The sequence below is a fragment of the Microtus oregoni genome, unplaced genomic scaffold (assembly GCF_018167655.1).
Source record: "Microtus oregoni isolate MIOR12 unplaced genomic scaffold, Mior012 000001F_ref0000356, whole genome shotgun sequence".
Classification (NCBI taxonomy): domain Eukaryota; kingdom Metazoa; phylum Chordata; class Mammalia; order Rodentia; family Cricetidae; genus Microtus; species Microtus oregoni.
The window spans coordinates 56,490,807-56,508,806 of NW_024543060.1; the positions used below are offsets into that span (position 1 = coordinate 56,490,807).

General features: G+C 45.2%; 1 protein-coding gene across 8 annotated transcripts in view; it reads left to right on the forward strand.

Annotated features, from left to right (window-relative positions):
- The window catches only part of Grip1 (glutamate receptor interacting protein 1), a 640,059-nt gene that overhangs the window by 590,954 nt on the left and 31,105 nt on the right, over positions 1 to 18,000 (forward strand). For 6 of the 8 annotated variants that reach the window (XM_041666725.1, XM_041666698.1, XM_041666733.1 and 3 more), the window contains 6 exons: positions 417 to 561; positions 3,515 to 3,654; positions 3,827 to 4,021; positions 12,798 to 12,954; positions 14,345 to 14,456; positions 14,588 to 14,632. In XM_041666725.1, the coding sequence (XP_041522659.1) occupies positions 417 to 561; positions 3,515 to 3,654; positions 3,827 to 4,021; positions 12,798 to 12,954; positions 14,345 to 14,456; positions 14,588 to 14,632 (794 nt within the window). The remainder of the gene's footprint in view (positions 1 to 416; positions 562 to 3,514; positions 3,655 to 3,826; positions 4,022 to 12,797; positions 12,955 to 14,344; positions 14,457 to 14,587; positions 14,633 to 18,000) is intronic. The other 2 variants (XM_041666716.1, XM_041666749.1) reach the window with 1 other exon arrangement.

Genomic DNA, 18,000 nt, shown 5'->3' on the forward strand with positions numbered 1-18,000 from the left:
ACTTTCTTATTTTGAGCAGTGGTGTGTTTGTAAAGCCTGGAAGCAGCCATTTTTCTGAGTTATTGAGTGGCATTTTCTTCTGTGTTATCTACTCCGCTGTGTGTTATCACAAACGGAGCAAAAGGCTGGCCAAGCACTGTGCACAGCAGAAACATAGCATGGAGTTTCTGTGGCCATCGTTAAGTAGGCCACCCACTGGTTAAATAGTGTTCCCCATCCCTGACACTCAGGACAACTTCATCCCTGAGTTAGAATGTGAAATCCTATTAAGGAAATGCTACCTCCCAAAATAGTTATTTTCTGAGTCATACTGTTGCAGCATGGGAGTTTTGCATTTCCTGCATTATGGAGGAATATAGATGTGTTATTTTCTGTTTCCAATGAAACCAATTATGATTCCTTGGCATTTATTGCAGATGAGCAAGAAAGTTCCGGAGCAATTATTTATACGGTGGAACTGAAGCGCTATGGGGGGCCCCTGGGCATCACAATATCAGGAACTGAAGAACCGTTTGATCCTATAATCATCTCAAGCCTCACTAAAGGGGGATTAGCTGAAAGGTAAAATTTGAAGGAACTTCCATAATTACCTGTGGCTGAGAGGAGCTTGCTGCCTTACGAAACACTCTCCCTTCTCCTAGCTATTTATCTGTTGACTTTTAAATCTGCAAGGAGGATTGATTTTCAAGCTTGGGAACTCTCAGGCAGAGCTCTGACTTGACATTGAAGGGTATCTTACAGGCGGTGAAGGATGCCATAGGCTTAGCATGGGTATTACTCTCTGAAAAAAGTGTGTTGGGAGACCGCAGTCAGCTGCAGGTAGATTTATACTGTGCCCATTTGGGGAAGAGGAGACTGAAGCTGAGGGAGGTTAAAAGGCTTGTCCAAATCAATTCTGCAAGCATTTGCTGAGCTTTCTGTTGCCTGGCAGGTATCGAGCTAAGCTTCTATGTATTGGTGGGAGGATAATAAAGACTACAGCTAACAGAGTGTAGTCACCCTTGCAATAGCGTCTGCTTGAAAGGTGTCCATTTGTCCTTTGACGGTGATGCACAGGCCCACCTGCTCTCCGCCCTCCACTGACCATTCTGTCTGAGCCATGCTACTGGACACACAATAGGCTGTAACTAAATCTGGTTTTTCAGTCACTTAGTTCAACAACGCTCAAGCGCATCATTCAGGCTGGTATTTGATGGCAGGAGTTTGCAAGATGCAGATGTAGCACTGTGGAGTCTCAGAACTTCAACATCCCTTACGTAGAAATCGGCCCACGTGATAGATCTGTCTGTCAGATATCTGGGAGAGCCAGCCTGGGAGAGGGTACCTGAATGTTTGTCAGATGAGGGGTTGGGAGAGCCAGCCTGGGAGAGGGTGCCTGAATGTCTGTCAGATGAGGGGTTGGGAGAGCCAGCCCGGAAGAGGGTACCTGAATGTCTGTCAGATAAGGGGTTGGGAGAGCCAGCCTGGGACAGCGTCCCCCTAGCTCTGTCTGTCAGATGAGGGGTTGGGAGAGCCAGCCTGGGAGAGGGTGCTCTTCAGGCGTCCCGCTAGCTCTGTCTGTCAGGTGAGGGGTTGGGAGAGCCAGCCTGGGAGAGGGTACCTGAATGTCTGTCAGATGAGGGGTTGGAGGAGCCAGCCTGGGAGAGGGTACCTGAACGTCTGTCAGATGAGGGCTTGGGAGAGCCAGCCTCGGAGAGGGTGCTCTTCAGGTGTCCCGCTAGCTCTGTCTGTCAGATGAGGGGTTGGGAGAGCCAGCCTGGATGCTCTTCAGGTGTCCCACCATCCTAGTTATTTCTGTCAGACAACAAAGGAGTGGGGAAAATGTTTCTTTACCCCAGCTCTCACAACTTACATCTTTCTTGAACTAATACTCTTTATTAGAGAAGAGTTTTCCCCCTCCAGAGGAAAATTCCATAATTCAAACCACACTAGGAGACAGGTTAAGCAACCCCTACTGACCAGCAGACACTGTGTCACCTGTATCACCCAGACTATGGTCCTAGAACAAAACCCCCCATCCCCTGCAACTCTCTAAACAGGGTTAATTCCTTCATTATCTGAATTTAAAGTGACCCAGTGCAGCCAAGGCCTGACATTCGTACATTAGGCTTGGCTCCTTATCTAAGGGTAAAGATCTTACTGTTACACTGTCCACCATCTACCATCTTCTCCTGTTCTTTCCGATGCTTCCAGCTCCCAACAATGACAGATAAAGTAAACATCATAACTGCACATTCCAGTGTACTCTTTCAGATTGGATAAGGGTGTAAAGGGAAAGGTTAAATATATGGCTATTTGGTGTGTTCGTTAGTAAATTAATGTCTTTTCTGGGGCTAAGATGGATGCCTTGGCAGAGCACCTGACTGAGCCAGCATGGAGGCTGAGTTTGCACCCAAAGCATCAGGGGTAGAAGTGGGTACCTATCACCACAGCTCAGTGTCAGCCAGTTTAGCCAAATTGATAAGCTGCAGTTTCAGTGAGAGGCTGTGCCTTAAAAAATAAAAAATCAATATAGATGATTGATAGATAGATAGATGATAGATAGATAGGTAGATAGATAGATAGATAGATAGATAGATAGATAGATGATAGATAAATAGATAGAAGATAGATAGATAGATGATAGATAGATAGATAGATAGATAGATGAGAGGGAGATAGATAGATAGATAGATGAGAGAGAGAGATAGATAGATGATAGAGAGATAGATAATAGACAGACAGACAGACAGAGATTCGTCTACACACAGCAGTCTTGTCCTTGTCTTATGGCGAGGTGAGCTCCTCTCTGGAGTAAACACTTTAGGGACCAGGGTGTCGCCTGCCGCACACTGCTGCATCTGTTGTTCTGCAGAGCTCATTCCTGGGAACCTGTAAGGCGCCTACCAGATGACTGAGCTTTCTCAGAATTAAAGAAACATCCAAGTCCCATTCTCGAAACTTATTAAGACATGTTTTCTAATTTTATTCAAAATGAAAAAATCATTCCCAACAGATTCCATTACAGCCTTTCCCAGGAGGAAGCTAAGTTTGAAGTTTAGAGACCTCCCCAAGGCTTTATTATAATTAATGTGCAGGCTTATTGGGAAATTAACCCAGGAAGCAGACAGGGATCGCATCTACCTTCCCTGCCCCTGTCTGATGTGTCTACCTTCCCTGCCCCTGTCTGGTGTGTCTACCTTCCCTGCCCCTATCTGGTGTGTCTACCTTCCCTGCCCCTGTCTGATGTGTCTACCTTCCCTGCCCCTTTCTGGTGTGTCTACCTTCCCTGCCCCTATCTGGTGTGTCTACCTTCCCTGCCCCTGTCTGGTGTGTCTACCTTCCCTGCCCCTATCTGGTGTGTCTACCTTCCCTGCCCCTGTCTGATGTGTCTACCTTCCCTGCCCCTATCTGGTGTGTCTACCTTCCCTGCCCCTGTCTGGTGTGTCTACCTTCCCTGCCCCTATCTGGTGTGTCTACCTTCCCTGCCCCTGTCTGGTGTGTCTACCTTCCCTGCCCCTGTCTGGTGTTACAGGACTGGAGCAATCCATATTGGAGATCGAATCCTAGCCATCAACAGCAGCAGCTTGAAGGGGAAGCCTCTGAGTGAAGCCATCCACTTGCTCCAGATGGCAGGAGAGACTGTCACCCTGAAAATCAAGAAACAGACAGATGGTGAGTGAGACAAGAAGTTCCAATTAAGGATTTCCAGTGTGTTTCCTTTTCTAAAAGAATGTGCTTACTGTCTGTATGTGTTTCTAGGGAAATAACTCGCTAGCTAGAGTATTCGAGGAGCTTTTCATTTGAATTTACACTGAGACATACCCCCCTTTCCCTGTCTGTAAAGCCCAACCAGCATCAAGTCCCAAGAAGTTCCCCATCCCCAGCCACTCGAGTGACCTGGGAGATGGTGAAGAGGACTCCTCCACGATACAGAAGCCTGGCAAGCTCTCTGACGTGTACCCTTCCACGGTGCCCAGCGTGGACAGTGCTGTGGATTCCTGGGATGGGTCTGGAATCGACACCAGCTATGGGAGTCAAGGTATGGAAGAGTCATCTCCGTTGCGTGTGCAGAATGCCTTTTGGTGACCCGTATCTGCTTCATTTGTGCCCACTCTGAACAACCTGAGCACTTCCACCTGCTAACCTGGAATTCTCTGCTTGGAAGACATGGCATTGATCATCCATGGATAGGCTCCTGAGGGTTAAGTGGTCCACGCAAAAAGCTTAGGTGGATATGAAGCAGACCAATGGTAGGGCTAATGGAGACAGGTCCAGACCCCTCCCCCCCCCCGCTGTGTTGTAGATTTAGCAAGCATTTCACAAAGATGGGCAGGAGGATCTGTTAACAAGAAGGTTAGCAAGTGACCCCATTGATTCTTAGGCGTGCTTGGCTTGAACAAAAGTCCAGTTTTCCTTACTCCTCATTGTTAGGGTGATGTGTTTGTGATATGGGAAGGTGTGTCACAGATGTGTCGCCACAGATATCCTACTGACACCCTAACACAAACAGCTTGGAGATCAGGTTTGAGTGTGTATCCAGCTACCTCTCTTCTCGGGTCTCCTATTTCCTTTTGCTCAGCCTGCCTTGGTTGTGTTGTTCTCTGTCAAGTCATAAAGAGGTGGGAAAAATTGAAATGGCATATTTTTTGCTATACATAGTCACAATATTGGAATTTGGTGGAGAAAATATGTCTAACATCTCAAGTAAAGTTAAAATCATTTAGTGTGTGTGTGTGTGTGTGTGTGTGTGTGTGTGTGTGTGTAATGAGTAGGAGAACAGAGGTGTCCCATCTCTCTGGAGAGTGGCAAGCAGCCATGAACCTCCTGATGTAAGTGCTAGGAACCAAACTCTGGTCTTCTGGCCATTTCTCCAGCCCCATCACAAATAAATTTAACCCTTCTTTTATCTGGCAATTCTTCCGAGTCATACTACATTGTGACTAGTTAGCCTTGTCACCCAATGGCACATTTGCAATGCCTGAAAATTCCTGGGACATAAGAAGATACCAGATAAAAGACCCTAGTCAAGTTTTAGCACAGTAAATGGAGTTTATTTATTAGTGGGCATGTTGATTTACTCTTTACTATTGTGGAAACATTTTTACATACATTTTGTGAGAAGAATTGATATTGATAGCAATGAGTTGTGCCCTATAAGGCGATACATACAAACTCAGCTATTTCAGCCTTTTGCACCCGAGCACCAGGACTATGACTGGCATATGAAATACGTGGTCTCTCCTTCCTTAGTAAAAAGGTGAAAAACTACTACTTTATGAAACGTTTCAAAAATTTGAGTGGTAGTCATAATATCACATTTAACATTGATACATTAGAATCTTTATAAAGTTAAGAGGGAAGTGGGGATCGTGATGATGGGCGGAGTTAAGATCATTTGAGACTGTAGCAATGCCTTGTATCAGTCGAATGCCTGCGTTCGCTAACCATGTTCACATGATGGTTAGCAGGCAGTCCCCATAAGGAAATGGTAAGTTGAAGGTCACTGTCAGTCATGAGTTCCAGTGTGAGGGGAAGATGCAGAAGCCATCTAGTTCAGCTAGTCTGACATCCGGCGTGGTCCAACACTGCTGACGGGACATGCCGTGTGTCCTGGAGCACCGAGCTGACAAGCTCTCTCTGCTCTCCCTCTCTCCAGCAGCTCTGACAGCTCAGAAGTCCTGACTGTGCAGAGCGGAAATCTGCTCTGCCCTTGGTTTCTGTCAATTCTTCCTAGTCACACCCTCAAGGTGATTCAGAACCGAATCCAGCCACTTCCCCTTGGCAGGTCTTTCGGTTGCTGGATGATGTTATCACTTCTTCCAAGTCTTTCCTTCTTCAAAGAAAATAGCCCAGTGCCTTTAATGGCCCCCTACATAACCTATTTTTGAGCCTCTTTTTTTGGCTCGTGGCCTCTCTTCTCACTATTCTCAACTTTAACTCTGTGCTTACGCCAGCACAGCGCTCGGAAACCAGTCCCTGTACAAGTGGCAGCTCAGAGCACAGCAAGCCTACCCTGTCCTCATGAGCAGCAGAGCCTGCCAGGCCCACCCACCGCAGCTTGGAGGTTAGGACTGCTCATTATAGCCATTCAGTTTGAACTTGCTGTCCATCAAGACCTCAGAATCTGGGTTTCTTAAGGCATCATGTGAAAACCAGGTGGATTTAGCTTTTGACTGGTTTTTTTGTTTTGTTTGTTTGGTTGACTGGTTTTGGTTTTTTTGAGACAGGGTTTCTCTGTAACAGCCCTGGCTGTCTAAGAACTTGTTTTTGTAGAACAGGCTGGTTGTGAGCTCACAGAGATCCACCTGCCTCTGCCTCCCAAGTACAGTGACTATTAAAGGCGTGCACCACCACTGTCCAGCTAGCTTTTGATTGTTTATAATTGACTTTTTATAAGCAAAGCATACTATGCACTTATTTTTCTCTTACTCATTAGCGTGCTCTAAGCTTGTCTTTCCTGCTTGTCTCTCTAGCCCTGCGGTTCTCAACCTGTGGGTCCTGACCCCTTTGTGGGGAGGTCTCATATCAGATATCCTGCATAACATGTATGTTACGATTCATAACAGTAGCAAAATTACAGTTATGAAGTAGCAACAAGATAATGTTATGAAGAACTAGGTTAAAGGGTCGCAGCATTGGGAGGTTGAGAGCCACTGCACTCAGCAGATTCCATTCTGATCCAGAAAGACCTCACACATTCTCTGGAGCTGTCCCAGATTTGCCGAACCCCATGATGCAAAGCAATGGGTGGCTTGAGTCAACTCGTTCTTCACTGTGCCCCGCCACTCCACAAAAGTGTCCCACTTCCTCATTCAACAGAGAGTTAAGGCTCAACTTAAATGATCCAACACTAGAAGCCCCAGGAGTTCACAAGTAAACAGATGACTACCAACAACGACAGGACGGAGTGACGAAACGATGGGGGAGACGCAAGGGCTGTAGAGTAAAGGGGCTGCAGTGGGACCCTCTTGATGTTGCTGAGTGCTTCCAGGATACGAGTTTCTCCCAGCCATCTGTGGGGTGACTTCTCGTCTCCCCTTCTCTGATGCCCCAAGCCAGTCTCCTTCATCTGGGTCTTTGGGCCCTTAGGGTCTCAATTATTCCTTCTCCTAACGGAGGAAACCCTAATGGTTGTTCTGGGATGTGGCTAAAGTCACTCTAAAAGGAGACAGTAAATGGTCACCTCCTGAACTCTCGTCCTCAGGACAGTTGATGTGCTCGTGGTCTCTGTAGTCTCGGCTCTCAACTCATACTCTGTCTGGTTGCTTGAAGTCACTTTTACCATTTTCCCTAGAAAAAGAGTCTTTTTAAATACAAGTTTAAGTACATTTGCATATAATTAAGTAATCTCTTGATTAATTCTTTTGTTTTCTCAGTTTCTAAACACATCCCTAAAATACATTCCTTAATATATTTGTGTTACTAATGTTTCCATGATTAGATTATTAGTGTCTTGCTTAATTTTTCCCCCAGAAATTGTCCGCTGTGTTTATTATTCCCACTCTGGGTCTTTTCTGAAGATGTAGTTCAGGGACGCAGACTCGTGTGCCGAGAGCGCAGGCTCGCCCAGCCTCCTGTGTTGCCATCTCTTCCCTTTTCCTCAGGCCTCGGCATGCTCACATATGGCTTCCACCAACTCGCACAGTTTCCACCGAGTTCTGGTGTTTCTACTTCACTCTCTAGTTTTATAGAAGATGGCTTTGATGTATATTTAAAAAAAATTTTTTTGATATTCTATTTAGTCACCTTCAGCATTTGCTCCATGACAGGCTTTTTCTGTTACAATTTGTTTTTCTTCCTCTCTCCCTCCCTCCCTCCTTTCCTCCCTCTTCTCCTCCCTCTTTTCTTCCTTCCCCTCCTCCCGCTCTGTTTTTTGGAGACAGGGCTTTTCTGTACAAGAGTCTAGTGGTCCTAGACCTAGCTTTATAGACCAGGCTAACCTCAAACTCATTGTGATCCACTTGCCTCTGCCTCCCAGTTACTGGGAATTAAAGGCATGTTCTGCCACCACCCAGCGCCCCCCCCCATTTTTTTGCTAATAAACTTTGCATACAGCTTGTGCCCGCCCCTTTATCACCCACCACCGCACTGAGTGGATCTACCCTGAGCTGGACGTTTGCTAGAGACGCTGAGCAAGCCGCATGCCCCCACTGTGTTCTAGGCTAGCCACCTCCAAGGGCTTCACGGTGGTGACAGGGTGAGAGCTTCATGGCCAGAGACAAGCAGAAGCTGTAGCACTCACACAAGAACTGCTGCTCACCTGTCTCAGCCCTCTCTCAGTCCACCTGGTGATAGACAGGGCCCAGGGTCTGTGCTGCTACCAGCCGGTTCAGTGCATCCTAAGGCTCTAAGCAAGCCATTGCTGCCTCTTCTGTCATGGCCTCTGTTTTGGCTGAGTAGACCTCTGCAAGTCTCTAGCCAGAGACTTCTCTCAGCCCCATACCACCGCACATACCACCATTGCCACACACACCACTGCACACACACACACCACTGCACACACACACACACCGCATACACCAACACACACACACACACACCACAACACACACCACATATACCACACATACACCACACACACATACACACACACCACACACACATTACCATCACACACACACACCACCACACACACATACATACCATACACACACCACAACACACACCTACACACACCATACATACCACACACATTACACACACCACACACACTACACACACACATATGTACCACACACATCACACATACACGCCACACCCACCACCACACACATACACACAACACACAAACTACCACACACATACACACATAACACACACACCATACACACACCACAGACACCACATACACATCACACACACGCATACCACCACACATACCCACCACACACGTACACCACACACACACACACACCTACACATCAGATGTCAGACATCTAAGAGTCAAAAGAGCTTTCCTTCATCTGCCATTTTTCAAGCAGTGTTCATCCAGACTCGTGAAATATTCATTGGCAAGAACAATTACAAATAGCCGCTCAAGCACATGATTTGATTTTCTTGTTCTTAACAAAACTGGGTCTTTGAAAACGAAATCTGGCCAAGATTGTCTGGCTTGCCTTCTTCTGCTAAAATTGGTTTCCAAAACTACAAGGAACAACAAGACTTACAGCCCCCAAATTATAGACGCAGGGAGTAAATTCCCCAAGAGCATTTCAAACTTTGTGTGCAGGAGCCCGCGTCGTTCAGTTTCCTTTCCCCCATGAAGAGCTGCTGGGAACTGAAGGGCATGGATGGGAAACACTCAGAAAAGCCACTGTGACTGAGTTGGCGTGTCGGGACTTTACAAATATCTCAGATTTATTATCCCTAAAAATGAAAACCACCACGCCAATGCGATTTAGAAGCACCTACATTTGTGAAGCTTTCTCTTCCATTCTGCAAATAAATAAAATGAAACTTGGTGCTCAGCAGAAAGAACCAAAACTGCATTTTAAGCCCTCATTTACAACACAAAGTATAAACCTCGCTGTTAAAACCAGGATGCAGACGAAATAAAGAGAGAGGGATAAAGGTTTCCAGTTCTGAAGGCAGTGATTACTTACAGCATAGATTTTTACAATTTATTTGATCAAAGTTTCACTTAAAATGCCATTTACAGAAGCTGGGCGATGCTTTGGCGGCTGAAGTGTCTTCCGCATAGGGAACTGAGTTGGGCTCTCCAGACCTACATTAAAACAAACAGAGCAGTCAGGGGCATCCCCGCACTGGAGAGGAAGGGAAGGCAGGGGTTCTAAGGCTTCCGATCCAGCCAGATGCCAGCCAGCAAGCTCCAGGTTTGGTGAGAAATCATGCCTTAAAAGACAGAGGAGGAGAGCCTTTGGGGAAGATATCAAACATAACTTTCTGGCATGCACAAAAGTGTACATGCATGTGTATTCTCACACACACACTCACCAATACACAAACACACACTCATGCAAATGTAGTTTCCCACATCCTAAATGCATTTTAATTTCATTTACTGGCACTGCCATTCAATAAAAACAATATTTAATTATCTTTTACAGTTTACTTTTCGTTTGCAACAGTTTCAGTTTGTTCCTGGGGTAGAGGATCATTCCTCGGGATTTGTTACCTTCCCACATCTTAGAAGCAGCTGGCTGTCACTCACCTAATTCCCCCACTTTAAGTCGTAGTATTGACATCCTCCTAAGGCAGTTAGGGTTGCATTCAGTGACTTATACGTGAGAACCAACATGTTTTTTTTTAATATGTATTTATTTATTTATTATGTATACAATATTCTGTCTGCATATATGCCTCAAGGCCAGAAGAGGGCACCAGACCTCATTACAGATGGCTGTGAGCCACCGTGTGGTTGCTGGGAATTGAACTCAAGACCTTCGGAAGAGCAGGCAATGCTCTTAACCACTGAGCCATCTCTCCAGCCCCAGAACCAACATGTTTGCATCTCACCAAGGTGCAGATTTATTGTCTCACAGTGTAACCCAGAGCCGGGCGAAGGCACACAGTGCCTTAGCGGCATCAGGGCCCACGCATCTTACTGCTTCTACCGATTAGCATCTCTGGTGTCACCCATCACTGCTGGCATTGTTACAGAGCCTCCATCAAGTCTGGAGCACCACGCCTACGTTCTCACCTAACCCTTTCTTTGAGTGTCTAATCTCATAGTCCTGTCAGTGCTGTTCAGAAAAGCCAAATATAGTCATAGTCGTAGACTCTCTCTCTCAAAAAAGTAAGGCTCAAATACCCCCAAATACCCTCTAACTGGTTCTCTGATGTCACAAACTAAAGCCAAAGGCCTTGAAATTCCAATATAGAATACTTTGCAACTGGGCCTTTCTAGGGTGCGCTTTACTCTGTTACATCCCAAATTCTTCATTATTCTCTAAGTAAAATTTGGTCCCTAGTATAATAAATATCCTGAAACCTATTAGTATTTGCATATGTTAATCCATCCTGTTCTTTATCAACCCAAAAAGTGTTGTGAAGTAAGTGTTGGAGTTAACTCTAAAGTGTGTGTGTGTGTGTGTGTGTGTGTGTGTGTGTGTGTGTATGGGCATGCTCCTGCAAAGGTGAGCAGCCAGAACCAGGGTACTTTTTCCAAGTCCTAACAGTGACATTATTTCAGTTTTAAAGACATAGGCATATCAAAACTGGCATATATAAAACTGTGGTGCTTTGGGATCTATGCTCCTAAATACTTAGCACTTTTATCCTCGGGGTCATTTCCTGGTTCAAATGCTCCAGCTGTTTGGCTTGCATTTCCAACATCTGGAACAAGAGCTGTAAGGATTCTTCTGAGAAGTCTCCTGGCCATGGGAATGGTCAGGGCATCTCACAGACTATATCCAGCTTACCACACAGCCCCATGGCAGTGGGGGAGAATGAACAGAGACAGCAGTGGGCCAAGAGATTGTCCCAACCGGGCTAATCAGGTGACTTACCTCCCCCCTGAAGGGAGGAGCACATGTCGTTAGTAAGAGAGACCAGAGTATCTTCTTAGGTGCAGAGAACGCACTGATGGCTTTCGGGGTAAGAGCAGCCCTTACTATGACTGTGTCTTCACGGTTACTCTTTCCAGCTTCCCCGCCTAACCAGTACTGGCATGCTAACTTCGTGCTCTCATTTGGCCATCTTTTGACCCCTTTTGTGACCCAAGTTCTAACCCCTAAGTAGTGAAAATAGGGGTCGAGTGCTGTTTGTTACATTGAATTCCTTAAATACAGTAAGACATACATCTGCTAAGCCATATGTGTGTTTACACAACCTGAGAAAATGGACTAAGAAATGTGTGATAATTACCATACAGGCTGTGGAGTCAGCCCTATGCATACGCCCTTCCTTTCTCAGGTGAACCCCAACAAGTATACCGAAAAGCTACAGACTCCACCACGTATGTGAAGATGCCCTCTAAATGCTTTCCTCAACAGGATTGCAAAGGATGTCATTTCTCTTGTTATAAATACCCTTTAAGTCTATTACTCTCAAAATCTCGGTGTTATAGACTTAGCTGAAATTCAAGGGGGATGTCTATTGCATAACCTAATTTTTCCCTAATCCCCCATCAGGCTCATCAGACTTAACCCCTCCCCCAACCAGGAAGCACAATCTTTGTTTTGCTATTCAGATAAACACGCTAACATTCAAGCTTCCTCTCCCTAATATCATCCTTACTTCTGACTTTCAGAGAGAGGCAGATGGCAGGGCAATATGGAGTGATAAATGCCTTCCCCTGAGTGTGCCTGGTTCAACTATGACCCAACCTCTGGGTGCCCTTTCCTCAGGAGCATGGCTTTTCCACCCTGGCCCTGGATTTGGCAGCATACGCTATGCTCCTGAGACTCCAGGCCAAGCTCCCGCAAGGGTTTAACTTGAGTGAGAAATGAGTCTTGTCACTGACACATGGTGGGACGGCTGTGAATGGAGAAGTGAGAAACGAGAATCTGTTGGTCCAGAGCTCTGAGCTGTGTCAGCCAAGGCAGTGTGGGAAGATGGAGGTGTGCGTATGGCCCTGGAGGACCTGAAAACTGGTTCCCCTGAAGCTGTGACTTGAAGCCCCTGAAGGCGTAGATACTACAAAGCCTTTAACTTCATCTTTTAATTGCAGATATTCATAGTACCGTAGCTGTGTGAAGAAAGCTCTCAGAGCACTGAGGCAGGATGAGTACGACCACAGGCTTGATGCAATTCCAGCTGGCACTTACTATCCCACCCTCTTCTGGCCAATGATGTCATAGCTCAACAGATGCAACAGTCCTCACGCCGGCTCTTATGCCTTGCTTCTGTTTCAGGTACCACTTTTCAGACTTCAGGATACAATTTCAACACCTATGATTGGAGGAGTCCAAAACAAAGAGGCAGCCTGTCCCCGGTCCCCAAGCCTCGAAGCCAGACTTATCCAGATGTGGGGCTGAGTAACGAAGACTGGGATCGGTCCACGGCCAGCGGGTAAGGTTGCCCCCTCCACTTACACTGCGGGGCTGTCCGAGGTGACTTCCAGGTCTCAGTGGGAGGAGCTGTGCCTCTCTGCACCCAGTGGACCTTGTGAAGCCACCACTTTAACCATCCACATCAGCCACGTAGGTCTCTAGAACGTGTGCCCGCTGAGGGATAGCCGAGTAGCGCCAGGCCACAGTGCAGTTTCCCGGAGTAGCCGTGGGGTTCGCCAGCTTCTAGGAGCCGTGTACTTATCTTGGCAAGCAGCTCCTTTCCCTTCTCCCACAGTCAGTTTCACAGCCACGTGTAAGAAACACTTGCTATGAGACTCTCATGGAGCCCCAGGCTCACCTGAAACTCCCCTTTGCCACAGACTCCCATCGGTGTCTGCCACCAGTCCCAGACAAAAGAACCATAGAGGTGTGTGTGTGTGTGTGTGTGTGTGTGTGTGTGTGTGTGTGTATACACTCACACATGTGCCTGTTGCAACCACAGGAACCTATCTACTCAGATCTCACTACTTAGACTAGATTGACTGCTGGCATCCCCCGGGATCCACCGGTCTCTGCCTCCTCAGGGCTGGGATTGCTAGCATGTGCTTCCACATAGGTTCTAGGTAGTAGCCTCGGGTGCTTATACTTACAGGGCCAGCCCTTAACTGATTAAGCCATTCCCTCAGCCCAGGTTCTGTCCTTCCTTAATGAAAAAGTATATCTGGGCTGGAGAGATGGCTCAGAGGTTAAGAGCACTGGCTGCTCTTCCAGAGGTCCTGAGTTCAATTCCCAGCAGCCATTTGGTGTCTCACAGCCATCTATAATGAGATCTGATGCCTTCTTCTGGCCTGCAGGCTTATGTGCAGATAGAACACTATATACATAATTAATAAATATTTTTTAAAAAGAAGTATATCTTAGGGTGGTTCCTTATTAAAATAGTTTTAAGAAAGCATAAAAAGTGAAGGCATGTATTTTTTATAATGATTTTATAAATCCTTAGGCGAGATTAGTTCTCCCCTATAGATGGAAACATATTCCCATGGTGCCATCTGCCACAGCCCAGCCACACTGATGCATCCATGAGTATTCTGAAAGCCAGCAGTAGTGATAAAGGCCATTTAATTCTGCATGCCACTTAAGGCTCTAACATATCAGCTATGCCTTTAGTTGGAGGCCACAATCCAAAGAAAGTCTGGTCAAAGTGGATCCTTTCTTCCCTATTTTTGTGGAAAATGAGAAGAAATATTTGACGTACAGAAGTGTATGTTCATGTGTGTGTGCAAGTTTGTATGCATGTGTGCACTCTGTGTGTGTGCGCGCACGCATGCGCGTGTGTATGCATGCACCCGCACGCGCACACAAGCGCATGCATTTTCCTTAACCCAGAATGTGTTTCTTACTGGCAGCTTCGCAGGGGCCTCAGACAGTGCGGAGGCTGAACAAGAGGAAAACTTCTGGTCTCAAGCACTGGAGGACCTGGAGACCTGTGGCCAGTCAGGGATCCTGAGAGAACTTGAGGTAGCCTTGGTCCCGCTGCTTAATCTTATTTCTACATTCATTTTTGGTTTTTTGTTTTGTTTTGTTTTTTGGTCCTTTTATGTTTGCATTGATCACAGCAGTTCATTTAAAAGCTTTAACCCTTTCCACAGGAGAAAGCTGACAGGCGTGTGTCATTGAGAAACATGACTCTCTTGGTAGCTACCCTTTCTGTTTATACTTTTGCTTGTGAAGCTGCCTCCCCTGCCCTTGCCTTCCAGACAGCAGTTTGATTTTATACAATGCAATTCTTACTGACTTGTGGCTTCCGCCATTGCTCCCCTGCTAATCCTGACTGTCCCTATTTCCCCCCAAATCGCTAAGGAGCCAGCCCAGACTCCCAACAGTCTCTAGCTGCTTCCGAAAGGTTTCTTTGGCATGTTTTCATCTGTACCTGGTAAAGAAATTAATTTGACTGTCAAGAGGAACATAAGAGGAAACACAATTATATTTGGTTTTCCCCTTAAGTTGATAGCCATGTGGCTGTTTAAAAAGACCAGTCTATGTGATAAGCAGGGGAAAGATTACTCCCTGCTTTGCTGACCATTGGAAATCTTAATTCTGTATTAGCTCCGCCCCAATCCGCCCCAATACAACAGGTTGGATTGTAACAGCTGAACTCCGGGCAATTTCTTAAAGCCGTGAATCTGCTGACAGTATTCAGACTTAGTCTGGGAAGGCCTGGAATGTTTCCTTTTATGTTCTTTTAAAGTTTCTAAGCTGTAAAGTGTAAAGTGGTGGAAGTCTCATTTTTGTTTGATGTCATATGAGGTCCCCAAGTCACTCTAAGGAATGCGAATGGCACAACCGGGCGGAACTCTTGCAATTCTAAACTGGTTATTCATCTTTATATTATTTTGCTTCTCAACTGCATGTGTGGATACTTTATGTGATTCTAATGTTTGTGAATCTGCAAAGCAAACTCTAAAGGAGAGCGGTAGTTTGGATTTATAGACACCATAGATGACGTGGCATGAATTTTGGCTTCAGAGCACAGTTAAAGGACCTGGGCATGGATAGACTTATAAAATTTAAAGTAATTTGTGAGACATTGATTCCAGTTTGCTAAAAGAGCACAATTCTTAAATGCCAGCTGGTTTATTTAAGCTCTTACCACCCCGTGTACGTAGAATGGGCTCGTGGCACAGGCTGAATAAGGAACACAATTGGTAGTTCTTGAGCCAGTGCCCTCACCTGACTGACTTTGGCTCCCCTTCCTTTCCCGTTTTCATACCTTTCTCCTGTGGAACTCACTCTTCTTGCAGCTTCTTTTACATTGTGCACATTGAAGGTCCTATAAAAGGTAACTCGATGAGCCTGGGCTATTACCTGGAAACTGAGTTAGCTCATGAAAACCACGGGCCATGAAAGTGTGTTACAACAGCCTGTAGGTTCCTCCTTCACAGCTTTGCATCATGGTGTGGGCCTGGAGATTACAGGTGCAGAGAGAAAAGGGGCTGAGCTTTAAGCCAAAGAGAAGCTACATTTTCAGCTAGGAAGAATGCACACCAGGTTCATATATTAGAGTCATATTTATACTAGTATCACAAAAACTTTAAACGTCGTTTAAATAAATTATGTTCTCTTGATTGAGATAGCTATTAAATTTTTTTATTGAAGCTAGAGACCTGTCAATGAAATTTACCTTCAACAGCAAAAGCAAACTACGGAGTTTATAAATATAGATTAGCTAAACTGATTGTGATTAAAATGAGAATTTATTAATTATTTTCATTATTACTAGCAATAATTTAGGTTTAACTTTAGCACTGAAAAATATACAGCCTTCCCTGAAGCTTAAAAACTCAAATTAAGACTTTGAGCAATTTTAAACCTCCCTTACCAGCTTTTGCTTGTATAAAACAAAGGAATTGCCAGGCAGTGGTGTTGCACACCTCTGATTGCAACTTGGGAGGCAGAGGCAAGTGGATCTCTGTGATTTCAAAACCAGCCTGGTCTACAGAGTGAGTTCCAGGACAGCCAGGGCTACACAGAGAAACCCAGTCTTAAAAAAATCAATCAAAATAAAATAGAAATTATAGTGATCTAATATTTGACATAATGTTAATAATGTTTAATGAGTGCAATAAAACTCAAGCACTGAGTTTGCTATTTCTTAATGAATACTATTTTAACTATTTTAACAGACAAAAGTCTAATCAGATGTCTGAACCTAAATTGTATTTGTACTTTAACTTTTATATTCATTTTAGATGCTGTTAATTCCCTTGGAGTTTAGTGTAAGTGGGCTCATGGTTTGAAAACTTGAACAAGGAGCTATTCTTACCTCTCCTCTTGGCCAAGGGACCCTAGTAAAACCCACTGGCAATGTCTCCTCTGGCAGCTTAGACTCATCAAAGCCAGAATGTCAGCCCTCAGACTCAGTCATGGATTTATTTTCCACATGTTTCCTGTGGATCTCACAAAAGAAAATGAGAAGGAAAAATAGATATAAATAAAGCAGATAAAGGTTAGAACCTTAGAAGTAGGAAAGAACAATGAGAGACGGTCATCACTGCAGAAAAAAAAAAATCATCGGGTTCTGTCAGTTGCCACAGACTAAAGACAGAAGTGATGTATGAAAGCGTCATCAAATGAAAGGCTCCCATGACACCAACATAGCTGGCCATAGAGAGGTTTCAATCAACCTCAAAAAGCTATTTATCAGAAATATGCAATACTATAGAGGCCTACATTTGCTTAAATATTAGAGACTTTTTTTACCTACAGAGGGGCAGTTTATGTGGCCGAGAAAGGCAGAGAGCCAGTTAGGCAAGGAGCAAGATTGCAACCGACAGCTGGGGTTCCCATTACCAGACTCACGACAAGATCCAGAACCCATATGTCCAGCTTCTTCCTCCCACTGTGAAGGATTGAGACGTGCAGCCTATAAACCCTCCCTGTGCTGGTACTGAATATTAAGTGATACTGTAGGGGGCGCTGTCATCGGCAAGGATTTCCCTGCAGCTAGAACGTCCATTCTCCAAAGCATCTATGGCATGTGTGGTCTAGGCAGCACGTGTTTGTTGGGTTTGTTTCTTTTCTGTGCAGTTTAGATCTGTGTATATTTGCACCAGTACTTAACGGTGGTGTGCTTCCTTAGTGGCACACATATAAACATGGACAACATGGACGGAGAGGTACAAATTCTTACTCTCAAGGACAAATAAAGATGCCACTCCCTCTGCAGTGTTCCCTCTAGGGCATAGCTACAGATTCATCCTTGGTTCAGTCCCAGCTTAGGTGACCTTGGGCAAGTAAACTTCTTTGTGCTTCAGTCTCCTATAAACTGGGATGAGTCAAGTGCCTCCCGGACAGACTTTCGAGGCTTAAATTAATGAATCCATCCCACAGAGTTCAACAGATCAGGCTTTGTTGCTTCTGGCTTTTTCATTAATGTAAACAAGTCACATATTATATATTCACACGGGCATGGACATAATTTCTGTTTCTATAATTTCAGGCACATTTACCAGTACATACATTTGTATACAAGCCTCATATAAAGTATAGAGAGATGGCCACA